The 12,958-nt window shown below is 45.2% G+C and overlaps 1 protein-coding gene across 3 annotated transcripts in view; it reads left to right on the top strand.

Annotated features, from left to right (window-relative positions):
• Nucleotides 1-899: 899 nt before the first annotated feature.
• The window catches only part of LOC147889641 (uncharacterized), an 83,238-nt gene continuing 71,179 nt past the window's right edge, over nucleotides 900-12,958 (top strand). For all 3 annotated transcript variants that reach the window (XR_015542917.1, XM_087391678.1, XM_087391677.1), the window contains exons 1-3: nucleotides 900-1,160; nucleotides 12,412-12,490; nucleotides 12,605-12,669. Coding sequence is in view for 2 of the 3 variants with exons in the window: in XM_087391678.1 (XP_087247804.1) it covers nucleotides 1,011-1,160; nucleotides 12,412-12,490; nucleotides 12,605-12,669 (294 nt within the window). In the remaining variant the exon portion in view is untranslated. The remainder of the gene's footprint in view (nucleotides 1,161-12,411; nucleotides 12,491-12,604; nucleotides 12,670-12,958) is intronic.

Here is a 12,958-nt window from a genome sequence, read left to right as displayed (position 1 = left end):
CCTTCTCCTTCAAAGCTGACAAAATATTCTTTTGCTACGGATGGCATGAACGGTCTGTTGCTAACAATGAAATCTCCTTTGGACAAACGAGCCTAAAAACTACATAAAGATCTGGTAACAAGGAGCGACTCTCATGCGATAAGACACAAGCTCGCGGCTTGGGGAAAAAGAGTGAAGATAGTTGCAACGTCAGTTCCTGAAGAGTCGCCATGCATCCAAGCCTCGAAGGGCCACACTAGCCACGTGACTTACCATGCAAAGGTAACCAATCATCTCGCATGCCTTGCATGGTCCAATCAAATACCTCCAATAACAAGCATTCTTGAACCTTACAAAGATCAAGCCCCCCATGAGGCTTACTGCCAATAGCCATGTGTCCCCACCTGCGTCTGCAGACCGCTGCGTGCCAGCTGCCAACCGCCATATAAATCCCCGTGCAGATCTGCCATAAGAGATGATGGGGACCTAGTGGGGCCACATCGTATGCCATGTCACCTCTGAGCGCGCAGTGCAGAGCAGTCTAAGGACTGTGCCTCTGCCCATTTCAGGTGCTCTGGGGCCATGTGGTGGTGACGTGCCCACAGTCCAGTCTGTGGCCCCCTCCTTCAGAGTCCAGTGCAGACAGCCACGTGTCATGGCCTGTAAGCTCTCCCCCTTTTTTTCTTCATCTTGATCATCTTGATCTAATGGCGGCGAGCAAGTGTCCTCCTCCCCCGAACCTACCTCCTCTTCCCCCGAACCTCCATTCTTGCCTCCGAACCGCCCGCGAACCTCCATTCTTGCTCGTCGAATCTCCATTCTTGCTCGTCTGGGATTAGCGTCCTTTAAGAATAGAATAGAGAATAGAAGAATGGATATGGTCTCTCTCTCTCTCTCTCTCTCTCTCTCTCTTTCTCAGCACCTACACGTGTCGGATTGCCGAGGAGTGTTGTTTGGGCTGTAGTGGCACGGCAAACATGCTAAGTTAAAACATAAACCCACTCGCAGTGAGATCAAGGGGCTTGAATGCCATGGCTGCTGCTCACTCGTTGCTTCGTTTTTGCCCACCTTGTCCCAATCGATTTCTTCCTCACCTCACCTCGATTCCCTTTCGTGGATATACACCGTTCGTCACTCCAGCTTACCCGCCAGCTGCGCGCATTGAACTTGCCCAAATTCAGGTACTCCCTCTTCCCCAACCAGTATCTGCTTCAACGACAGCAGAATGCAGTTTTGTACAGCCAAATCCTATCGGCAAGCCCATTAACATTCCCATTTAAGTGATACGTACTCCAGCCTGCATCTATCCATACACCTAACTCTCTTTAAACAGAATTAATTTTTTTTAAAAACCTGTGGCTTACTGCAATGACGGAAAAATGCACCACATACCCTGTATACCTGTGTTACATAGCACAACTGCCACTCGGATGCGATTCTTACCAAGCAAGATCCTATGTGGATGTAGGAACTGCTCTCTTGGGTGCCTATAACGTTCAAGTCCCCGTCTTGAAGCCATTGGGGGTTTTAGTGGGATCAACAAACATGAAAACGCCATTGTGGTCGACTAGATGCTGCAGAAATCTCCCCCCCACCCAATGGAAGCCATGTTATGACTCCCCAAACGACCATCCATAAATCCAGCCTTAGAAAAAAGCAAGTAAACGCAGGCAAGTGAACGACGGAGAAACAAGACGCCCCCGTATTTTGCTTTTCTTGCCTGCTGCGAACGTTGGATTTAACTCTTCAAAACCCCAAAGTTAAGAACCCCCACTTTAGAGAATCTGGCTGTGAAACGTCCCAAGACTAGTGATACTAGAAGCAATAAATTCCAGAAGTACCTTGTCGACAAAGACTTCTCAAAATCAAATTATGAAAAATATCAAATGACTTTTTACATGCAAAATCTCTTGGAATTGTTCAAATGTCTCCAGTTAGAAGCTGTCAATATAATACTCCATAGATGGGACTCTTTGAATTGGACACTCTTTATAACATTAACAAGAATTGGTGTTCCCATCGCATGAGCTTCTGCTCCTGCATTCCTTATGCTCTGCAGCCCTGTTGCTGGAGCCTGGCAGCATGCTCACGTCATCCCTAGAGTAATGTGCATGATGTCTGTTGATGCTGAGATTGGAACTGGGTTTGGCTCGACGAAGCTTCCTTGTTGAGGTCTGGTTGATGCCTGGGCTACTACTAGAAACTTCATCCTACCCTGCTGCTGGATCCAGATTCCAAAGCCTTCTAGATCTGTTAAGGAACTTGGACTTTTTGAACCTGTCTACTATCCTGGACTTGATGAAGGCTTGGAACCCATTGAATGATTGAACTGGCAGTAGTACTGAAAGTAATGATGTCTATCGATTAAATATCTTATATATGCTCGAAACAAAAGACAATGAGCAGCTGTCCTCAAGGGTGCTGTGAGGACTGGCTGTTTGCAGTTTTCTTTTAGCTCATTGCCTAAGGTAACCTTGGAGCTGGCACCAACACGGATTGAGGCACCTATACAACTAGCAGATTCCTTGATCTATGAGAATGTAGATAGGCTGGCTAGGCTTATAGGACAGCTTATGATGCTCAAAAGTTAATCTAGAACTCTCTTATCCTTGCTTCCAGGTCGAGCGTTGGGTATAGATGGTGTCCAGCTAGATGCTCAAGTGGTTGCTGAATGAATCTGCTGGCCCACCATCAAAAGGTTGCAGTAAGATGCTCTAAGCTGTTATGCTAGCCATTGTTTCCAATGTTACCGATTGGTCACTGCCCCACCTGTGAACCCCCATATAAGGAGGACAAGTGAAATTCCATGTGGATTGCCACGCTAGAACAGCAACGTGGCTGCCACATGGGCAGCATGAGGCTCATGGGCTGCATGTCAGGTTCACCATGGAGGCTTGGGACAGCATGAAGATGGGTGGCCCTAGTGGCGTAACCAAGCCCAATGCTGTTGCTGTAAAAAGGACGACTAGTTTTGGTCTTATACAGGCCAAGTTTGGTTGTCCTGCTTAGCAGATCTTCAGCCAGCTCCTGGGGGTCCGTTGCCAATTCAGAAAACTGGTGATGGTGGTGCTGTTGACCATGTTAACAGTGTCCCGCAATAGTTTGGGATCTAGCCCCTTGGATCCTTAGCATTGTCAGAACTCTAGCCATAAAGCTTACATGGTGTACATGTTTTGATCATGGCGTAGCATTTCATGGCATGAAAATAAAAATTTGTGTTTCACTTGCTAGAGTGATACTGCGGGCAGCTGCATTGTGATATAGAAGGGCACAACTCTTAGAGTAAGAAGTAATATATTCCATTAAAAACAAGACCATTACAGCAGAGGTGGGAGAGTAGTCTCCATCCCAAGCCTCCGCAAAAAACCAACAACAGAGGCAGAGAAAAAAATCTATCCTGAAACCTCACATAACCATACTCATGAGGTGGGAGACAAAGGTCAATCCGAAACCTCTCATAACCATACTCATGACGTGGGAGATCAATATGATAGATCACTGGGGAAAAATCAAAACTAAAAACTTGCTCAAGCCTGCAAAGGGGAAACCCGTTTTTCTAGTGAGACGTGCCTACTTTCCTCCAGCAAGGAAAACCGGCACCAAAAGCCTGAATTGAGGGAGCAAACTGATAACTCTAACCGGCAAACCGCTTGGAGGGAGAAAGGGAAGGGCAAAAATGATACTTAAAGAGCATTGGACGCAAATGAAATGCTCTCCAAAAGCTATCCAATGCATTGAAGAGAGTGGCTTGCCCTCTATTGTTGGCAGTCCAAGGTAGAGTGAGAAAAGTTGCTTCAAAAACACCTGATGAGCAAAGGTCGAGCATATGCGAGAAAGGAAAAAGGCAGGGGGGGGGGTGAGCAGGAAAGGCAGCACCCCAGCTCAAGCAACGAAGCTAGGGGTGGCACACTAGAGCAAGGTTAGGGTAGGAGGGAGCAACAAGGGGGCTGTTCAGAAACCGTGCTCAACATCATGTATTTGATATGTGCATAGCACTAACCCAATAGAGTGCTATAAAGGAAAGGGTTAGATGCCCTAACCCTAACCCTAACCCTAAAAGGGTTTGTATATATTCTACATTTTCAACTAAATCTAATATACAATTAGTCATTTGTGGTGTGCTCTCTAGTTGTGCCCTCTCTCCTCATCTCCACTCATCTCCTCTACCCTCTTCATATTTTGTTATGGTATCAGGGCATCCCTGTCTTGGAAGCTGAGGCATGGTGATCCTTGTGTGAGAGCGTGAGAGTGATTGAGAGATTGAGAGCTTCTTTAGTGTTCTTCGAGCAAGTTCACTTCCGTTGTAAGAGGAAATTCCGTTCACTCCATTGTGATTGAGAGCTTCTTGTGAGAAAGAGAGGTATTCTTCTTTAGAGAAATCTGAGAGAAAGAGATTGACACTCAGTCTTCTTCCCTTTGAGAGCATTCTCTCTGCGAGAAGGTGCTAGATAGTTGAGGCCCTCTTAGCACCTGCATGAATAGAGAGAGTTCTAAGAGGGCCTCAACTATCTAGCACCTGCATGAACTCAGCAACAACACGCTCCATCAAAGGCTTCCTCCTTACTACAACAACTAAAAGCTCCATCAAAGAATTTCTGAGCCTGAAGCATTTGAGGTTTCCATTGTGCCGGACGAGTCCGCATGGCCTCATCGGACAAGGGCGGCTCCATCTATGAACTCCACTCATATCTGTCTGCAAGCCAATGGGAGTCCCGATCCTGATCCCTCAACCTCTCCCAGCCCCCTCCCAGCCCTGCCCCTCAACTCCCTACCCAGCAGCTGTGCCTATACCCTCCCAACCCCCCGCCTACCTGCCTAATGAACCCCTATCTGCCCGCCTTCTTCTTGCCCCCCTGCCCAGCCCTTCGCCCTCTTATCTAAACCCAACCTCTCCTCCCCTCTTCTTCCCCCCGCCTACCTAAGTCTGCCCCTAAGTCTCTAATTCCCTGTCGTGATTGTGCGCTTGCCATCTCAGCATCCCCACTTACTCCCAACACCCTCCCACACTGTTGCTGCTCCTTGCTGCTACTGGTTCCCATAGTGGGCGGCTGGTTTCCTGTTACCAGCTCGGTGGTGGGGACTTGCTGAGCACTCTTTGAAGGAGGACTGTTTTGGCAGAGGCAACAATTACAGAACATGCAAGGATACAAGTTTACAAGCAAAACAATCTGCTATGTAAAGGAAAAACTGCAATTCAGGGTCTTTTGGAATAGCAGAAAAGTGCAGGACTGTGCGCCCAAGGCGGTGTGTCCACTATGATGACATGGGGGGCTGTGTAGAAGACACATTAGGGAAGTAGGCCCTTGAAAATTCTATGAGGGCCTACAAGGTAGGGACACCACCTAAGGCCACATCTGATGTCCTTGTTCACCTTAAGAAAATTGTTTAGTTTTGATTATGAAAATCGACAGTTTGGAAGCCATAAATGCGGCATTGCTGAGTGTGAAGACACGTAGACAAAGTCCTTGCTGAAGTGAAGAAGCAAGGGGGGAGGATAGAAGAGGAGTGGAGGAAGGAAAAAAATAGAGAGGAGTGGGAAAAAGAGAAGGCTGAGTGGGAATTAGAAAAGACCAGCACCAAAGGAAGATGCAAGCCATGGAATCAGAGCTGCAACAGCTCAAAGAAATGAAGGGGTGACTTCAGCTGTTATGCAAGGCAATGGAAAAGCTAAAATCGGAGAATGAAAAGCCAAGAAAGGAAATGGCAGCCATACAGGCTACCAGCAAGGGAAGCACGAAGAAATTGTGAAAGGAATGGTCGACAAGCATGCTGAATTCTCACAGCAGATAACTAAGGGAAAGGGAGAGATGTTAGAATGGAAGGAAGTGGTCAAGAAGGTTACCTCATCCCCAAAGAAAGAATTCATATCCGATGCCTCGGAAGAAGACAAGAGAAGGAAAGAAAAGCCCTGAATGTACTTGTTAGAGGACTGGCATGGGTGATACCGCGATCGGAGATGCTGAAACATTAACTACCGATCTGGGTATTAGTGTCTTTTGAGGTAGTTTGGAGTGTGGGTAAGACCAATGCCCTAACAAGGCCAATGGTGGTAAGATTCTGGACTGCAGCGGATAGATCTACTTTCATGGGTATGAGGGCAACACTGAAGGAGACTAGGACATACCTAGATGACAACCCCATGTTCTTGCAACCAGACACGCATAGCCCAGACTCTAGGGTGAGGGCAACCCATAGTGATAGGATACACATAGGATTTGGCTCACATGAAGGAGGTGAGGAGTGATAGCGGGATAGGAGGCTTTGCGGGAGTAGCCGTTCTTTTCAGATCGCATCTGAGAACGCTCATATCTGCGATGCGGAAGGAGGAGCATGTGCAGCACATGTGGATACGAGTTCAGTTAGTTGATATGACTGCATGGCCGATTTTATTGCAGTAGATTATGCTCCCCCGGATACATCATCCTATGTGCATGAGGTCACTACTGACACGACCCCGCAGGATCTGACCCTATCACTGACCTAGAATCTCGTCCTTGATACAACTAGAATCATAGCGCAAGCGCCTCGATCCTCGATCCTCCCGACCACCCCCGAGCACGTGGGCTACAGCTCGACTCATCCATAGGCCCGTATCTAACCCAGGCGTCCCATACCACCTGAGCCCGTCGAGAGGACCTTCGATACACCACCTATGATCTGCCATGTAGATGGCCAGAGTCTCGGCCTGGGTCCAAGTCCCATCCATCAGTTGAGGAGCGCTCAATTGATCTACACAATAGCACTGGCCCTCCCTCTATATAGAAGGAAACCCGCTATAGATAGCACAATGCTATGAATAGCTCCCTCCATATAAAGCGAGCACTATATATGAATCAATCTCTATTTATAGCAATCTCGGCTTAAAATAGTCATCCAGCCCTATGCTATCCTGTAACCCATGTTAACCTGCTATCCAACCCTAGGTACACCATGCACATGACATACTCCCCTTCCTCTAAGAACTCACTCCTGAGTTCACCAGAAAGCCCGAAAACTCTCTGTGAATATGAGTCAATGCCAATAACTATACTCTGACTATCAGTTTGAGTGTGCTATACTTTCCATGAGATTCAAATCAAAGAGAATCTAAGGCCAGAGCCACAATCTGTGATAACCAACCCAAGGAAAGTAAATCTCTCAATCTAAACAAGGTTACATATCGTCGAGTAGTCTCCTCGAGAAATGAAGTAACGCCTGAATCCACAGAGTTAAGTCCGTTGACATATCCGTACACAAGCATGGTAAAATCTGTACCTGAAGGTAAATGATTCTATCAACCTTATCTATTGAGTATCCTTGAACTCAAAATCTTAGGTTGAGATCGAGGAATCATTGTTCGAACAACCCCATCAATTGAACCCCTCGAGGCCAATTTTTGGGTTGCAATTTCTATCAACCCTAATTCTTGAATTACTTAGTATTCCGAAAATCCCTCAACGGAATACCCTTGTAATTCAAATTCTTGGGTTGAAATACATGACAGACTTTCCATCGCAGAACAATTAGGTATGCGTTCATAACTCATGATGGAAGAAACTTTATGGAAGTATCAATGGGCAAAATCCTGACAAAAAATATGGTCCCCTTGATTTATCCTCGGAATGCCCCTACATGAGGATAATCAGTAAAAATTCAGTTGGCTATATCCAATCAATGGTACTATTCTAGACATGTATATAGTCAACCATTATAGGAATAACATCCTATATGATCCAAAGACTACGGAAATATAAAATCCGAGATCTCTTAAAATAAGCTCCACCATTGGATATCCTGTATAAACTTGTGCACAATAAACCGCTCCTATCACAGGATCATCCAGTTCTTAGGATCTCTTATCTAGGAACATCAAGTTCCAAACAAGGCACTGACATACCATCATCAGAAGATATGTGGTAATTCTCCCTGAGATTGAGTCTAGACTATGGAGCTCCAAGGTTGAACAAAAAAAAAATACATGGCTTCTCTCAGGGTAAAGAATCTTAGTCAGCCCTTGTAAAAAATCTAATCAGGTTGCTCCCAATTCAATTCAACCTACTTGTACTTCACCCTAGAGGTCCTTGGGTATTATTTCACGCTCGATTATACCACCACATCAGAGAATCTTAAGTGTAACATACCTTAGTGTCCCATACCACCAATGTATACTGCAAATAAAAAACTGAGTGGACAATATGAGTGAATCAGGGTAGCCAATCCCTCTTTACTCAGACCATCCCAGAGTGAGTCAGGGTGGTGAATCCGTTCTCAATCCTTTTCTTAATGTGATTATATGACCCCCTTGTGTTACAATACCGCAACCAATAGGTCAAAGAAGAAAACCCAGTAGGTAGTATCCCTAAGAACTCTTGAATCCTGACTATCCATGACCTCGGGCTAAAAGAGTGAGAATCAAAATGACCCCACCTTGGGACATCATTCAAAGAAGGTATCCATCAAGACTCATCCTGGTCTAATCAATAAGAACCTTCATATGTCCAAACGGTGACTCGAAGAAATGCCATAACTCACAATCACATCGAGATCAAAACTTCAAATAGAAACCAAACATGAATCTATGCACCAAGATTCGAGAAAGGGAAATCCAATTGCCTTTGTTAAATCCGGTCTAATATATACAAATACTCGGGCACCATCAATGTACCATATATCTAAAAAACTTCAAGATATATGCAAGAAAAGTATAATTTGGAAAAAAACCATCAAATTATAGATGCCACTAGTTACAAATCAAACCCAAGTTAACCAAAACCTGGTCAATTTAATAACAAGACAGTTTACAATTCATACAAAATTGGGGAACATCTTGAACCAAAAGTGGCTTAGAAGATCCAGTCGAGCCAAAAATAATTGGGTGTCGGTTAAAACTGAGGATTTAAAACAAGCTGTCTACATTTAGAACAGCATGAGCCTTCTTCAATATATTTCTGGTACTGAGGGGTTTTATAGTAGTGAAGAGCTGCCTAGAGTTCATCCGTCAAGGAATCCATCTCTCGTAGCAGGTCATGAGGTCTACGAGGAATAACCTCCGATGTAGCCTCCAATAAAACAGTAATCCAACGTAGGTGTCTCATTACTTTGATGTCCTTCCATGGCTGGAAAATATCTCGCACGGGAGAGGGACTAGAAGAAAAACAGCTGCGTCCAAACACGTGCTCTTCCCAAGAGAGAATCTGGTGCTGCATGGAATCAAGGAAGAAGGCGGGTAGAGGACAGCAAGAAAGATGGCGGAATCTGATAGGCTGATCTTAGACAGAAAGAGGGTGGGAAATTCGCCTTCATGCGCTGAAGTGCGGAAGTGAGAAAGAGAGAGAAATCCCGGGTATATAAATAGCCAGGAAGGGCCATCAAAAGCTAGGCGAATTCAGGGTGGGTGCTTGATTTAGAGCAAGTGCTTTCCTTGCTAGAGAAAAACAAAAAAGCAACCTGCTTTTTAACCAAAAAACAGTCTCGCTTTTAATAGCTCTGGTCCCGCTTTTCTCCAACCAGCCAAAAATAGCCAAAACGCGCTAAATTTAGAACAAGTGCTTTCCTTGCTAGAGAAAAACAAAAAAGCAACCTGCTTTTTAACCAAAAAACAGTCTCGCTTTTAATAGATCATGTCCCGCTTTTCTCCAGCCAACCAAAAATAGCCAAAACGCGCTAAAGTCAGGCCATACGCTCCTTCCCAAAGAAGCGCTTGCCCCAATCATATCGCCCCTATCTGTGATGCCCGAATCTCCCAGACAAGCCGCTTTCTAGGCTTATGAACGCTTTCTCTTTCCTCCTACTTCTCAACTGCAGCAAATCTAGGTCTCTAGGGTAGGAATCTCATCCTTGAGAACCTAGAGCGAATTCTTTCCCTAACCAGCCCACTCTCACGCGTCCCCACACAACCAATCACATCAACAACCCAAGCGTGGGAAGTTATAGGTTAGAAACGATCCATCCTTATATCTCTTGCTGAAAGCATCAAGTCTTCTCATCGCCTACCCTTCTTAGGGAATCATGATTTTCAAACACGTAGCAACCAAGAGAGAGCACACAGCCTATGGACTTCTATTTCTTCCACAACTATCCCAATCATAAGCGCACATCATCAGCCAACAATTCAGCCCATACATGAGCGGAAATTCAGATTTGCAAGAGCAATCTCAAAAAGCGTACCTGGAAGACATCTTTTCAGCATACCTCGCATTGAATTCAATTGTGATAGGACGGCTCTGATACCAGATGACACGACCCCGTAGGATTTGACCCTATCACTGACCTAGAATCTCGTCCTTGATACAATCAGAATCATAGCGTAGGCGCCTCGATCCTCCCGACCACCCCCGAGCATGTGGGCTACAGCTCGACTCATCCATAGGCCCGTATCTAACCTAGCCGTCCCATACCACCTGAGCCCGTCCAGAGGACCTTCGATACACCACCTATGATCCACCATGTAGATGGCCAGAGTCCCGGCCTGGGTCCAAGTCCCATCCATCAGTTGAGGAGCGCTCAACTGATCTACACAATAGCACTGGCCCTCCCTCTATATAGAAGGAAACCCGCTATAGATAGCACAATGCTATGAATAGCTCCCTCCATGTAAAGCGAACACTATATATAAATCAATCTCTATATATAGCAATCTCGGCTAAAAATAGCCATCCAGCCCTATGCTCCTATAACCCACGTTAACCTGCTATCCAACCCTAGGTACACCATGCACATGACAACCACAGAGGCCCACAACCCATATGAGACGATACACAATGATATCATGGAGTTCTCTAGACAAGAGGAGACCCTCCTCCTAGGTGACTTCAATGCGTGTAAGGGGTGCAAGCAGGTGGGCCTAGTAGGCTTTGGATTTGACCCCCTTAGAGTACAAGAGATGGACCCAGTAGAGCTTGGGATAGAGGATGCGCCAAATGTGACGGGGTATGGATGAGCTCTGTTGGTACATCTACAGTGGATCCTCGAAGCACATGTCAAACAAGAAAGATTGGTTCAAGACCATAGAAGGTACCCATCTTGACTCCAAGGTAATTGTGGAGGATAACTGGACATCCCCTATGAAGGGTGTTGGTAGTATACATGGACGTGACCTTGGAGGATGCGATGGTGGTGATCATGTGTGACAACCAAAGTTGCACGTCATCGCCAAGAACCCCGGGTTCCATGCACGGACAAAGCATATCGAAGTCCACTACCACTTTATACGAGAGCTCATCATAGATGATATCATGGAGCTGATGTACTGTCTGACTGCCGACAATATATCAGACATCTTCTCGAAGGCCCTTCCTAGGGAGTAGTTGGAGCACCTCGTTTAATCACTGACCCCAACTTGTGAGCCCCTGATTTGAGGGGACAAGGGGCAGTAGATGATAGGGGGCTGGGGGGGGTTCACAGCAACAAAGGGGCCTGGCAGTAGGGCAGCAAAGGCCCTACAACAGGGCCTTGTATAGGGTGCAGCAGGCTGAGTCCGCCCCCTCCAATCGGTTTTGAGGCCCTGGATCAGGGCTATAAAAAGGGCCTCCTACCCCCCATTTCCTCATTCACTTCAGCACTGAAGTCTGCCAGAGACAGCACCTCTTGGAGGAGAGATATCAGCAGAGTTTTTCCCCACCCTTGAGGAGATTGTTTTGTGCTCACGCTAAGCCTGGTTTACCTACAGTTTGTGGAAGAGTATACCCGCAGTTTCTCTCTCTCTTCTGATGTCTATATAGATCTCTATCTGTGAGTGTACCAAGTGTTTGTGAGTGTACTTGGAGCTGAAGGTCAGTGAGAGGTGTGAGTGATTCTATCCTCCTATTTCGAACATGTTCATAAAGTGTTAGAAATAGACAGATACTTTTGTCACACAAAGATACAGAAAAGCGGAGATCCTCTCCGATAAAAGTACAAAGAATGTTTAGGTGGACCACTCCCTTTTGCATTTTCTGTGTGGATATTTAATTCTGCTACAGATGCATCCTTTGTACGCTGGTTAAGTACTTTATTCTTTGCATCATCTCATTTCATGAAAGTTCTGTTTTGATCTCTTACATATTTCCAAAGCTTTCATGCCCACGTGAAGTTATGAAAGTTCAGATCTTGACTGACTCTTAATCTAGGTAGTACAACTATGTCTCGAGAGATTTTACTTTTCTAATATTTTTATTCAATTTGCACACGTTTATTACGAAAGCTGGTGGAAAAAGAAGCTTCAACAATTCTTTCCTGTCAATATTAAGTTTTTGTATTGTCTTAGAGTATTACTTCATGAAAATTCAATCATGCATTTATATTGATTAATACTTTACCCCCAATTTTGTGGCCTTTTTTGTCTCCCAAGGTTAGTGCCGAGTGTCCTTTGTGCTGGCTTTCACCATGGTACTACTAGCAGATGCTTGTCTGAGGATACTGATAGAATGCTGAGTCTTTTATGAGCTTAGCCCTTTTTTGGGTCCTGTCCTTCAGATTTCAGTACATGGGAAAGAATTAGCGATTATTCAACCAAAGGATGTGGATCAAGTTTTGAACATGTACATTGAGCAAGGTGATTCCTGTTTTGTTGTGGAATAGCACCAGATCTGCTTAAATTGATGCGACTTCAGTAGGTTCTTCTGCAGGTAGATGTACTATCAATGCATTTTAATTCATACATTGGCAGGTAGACTGGATGGAGATCCTTATTGGTGCAGAGTCTGGCCATCAGCAATTGTGCTTGCAGAGGAGGTAGGCTGCCAACTTGGTGGGGATTTGGAAGAGATCAGACTTGTGGCTATGAATTTTCTGCAGATTATTGGAGTGTGGGCATACAATGTGATTCTGGATTTCATGACGTCGTTTAAAAGGATTAAGTAGCAAAACAGAGCAGAAGGATCACTTAAGGGCACACAGGTCATTTAATTTTTGAATGCTTTAATTTCAAGTGGAAACGTCAACCTATATAAATGAAAATCTCTGGAATTTTCTACAAAATGTTTAACAAATGATTTTTTAATTTACTCAGGAAATTATTTTA

This window comes from Dipteris shenzhenensis, chromosome 20, assembly GCF_047967505.1.
Source record: "Dipteris shenzhenensis isolate YYH24624 ecotype China chromosome 20, Dip_SZ_1.0, whole genome shotgun sequence".
Lineage (NCBI taxonomy): Eukaryota > Viridiplantae > Streptophyta > Polypodiopsida > Gleicheniales > Dipteridaceae > Dipteris > Dipteris shenzhenensis.
Note: the sequence above shows the minus strand (reverse complement) of the source record. Positions and strands in the feature narration are given on the sequence as shown.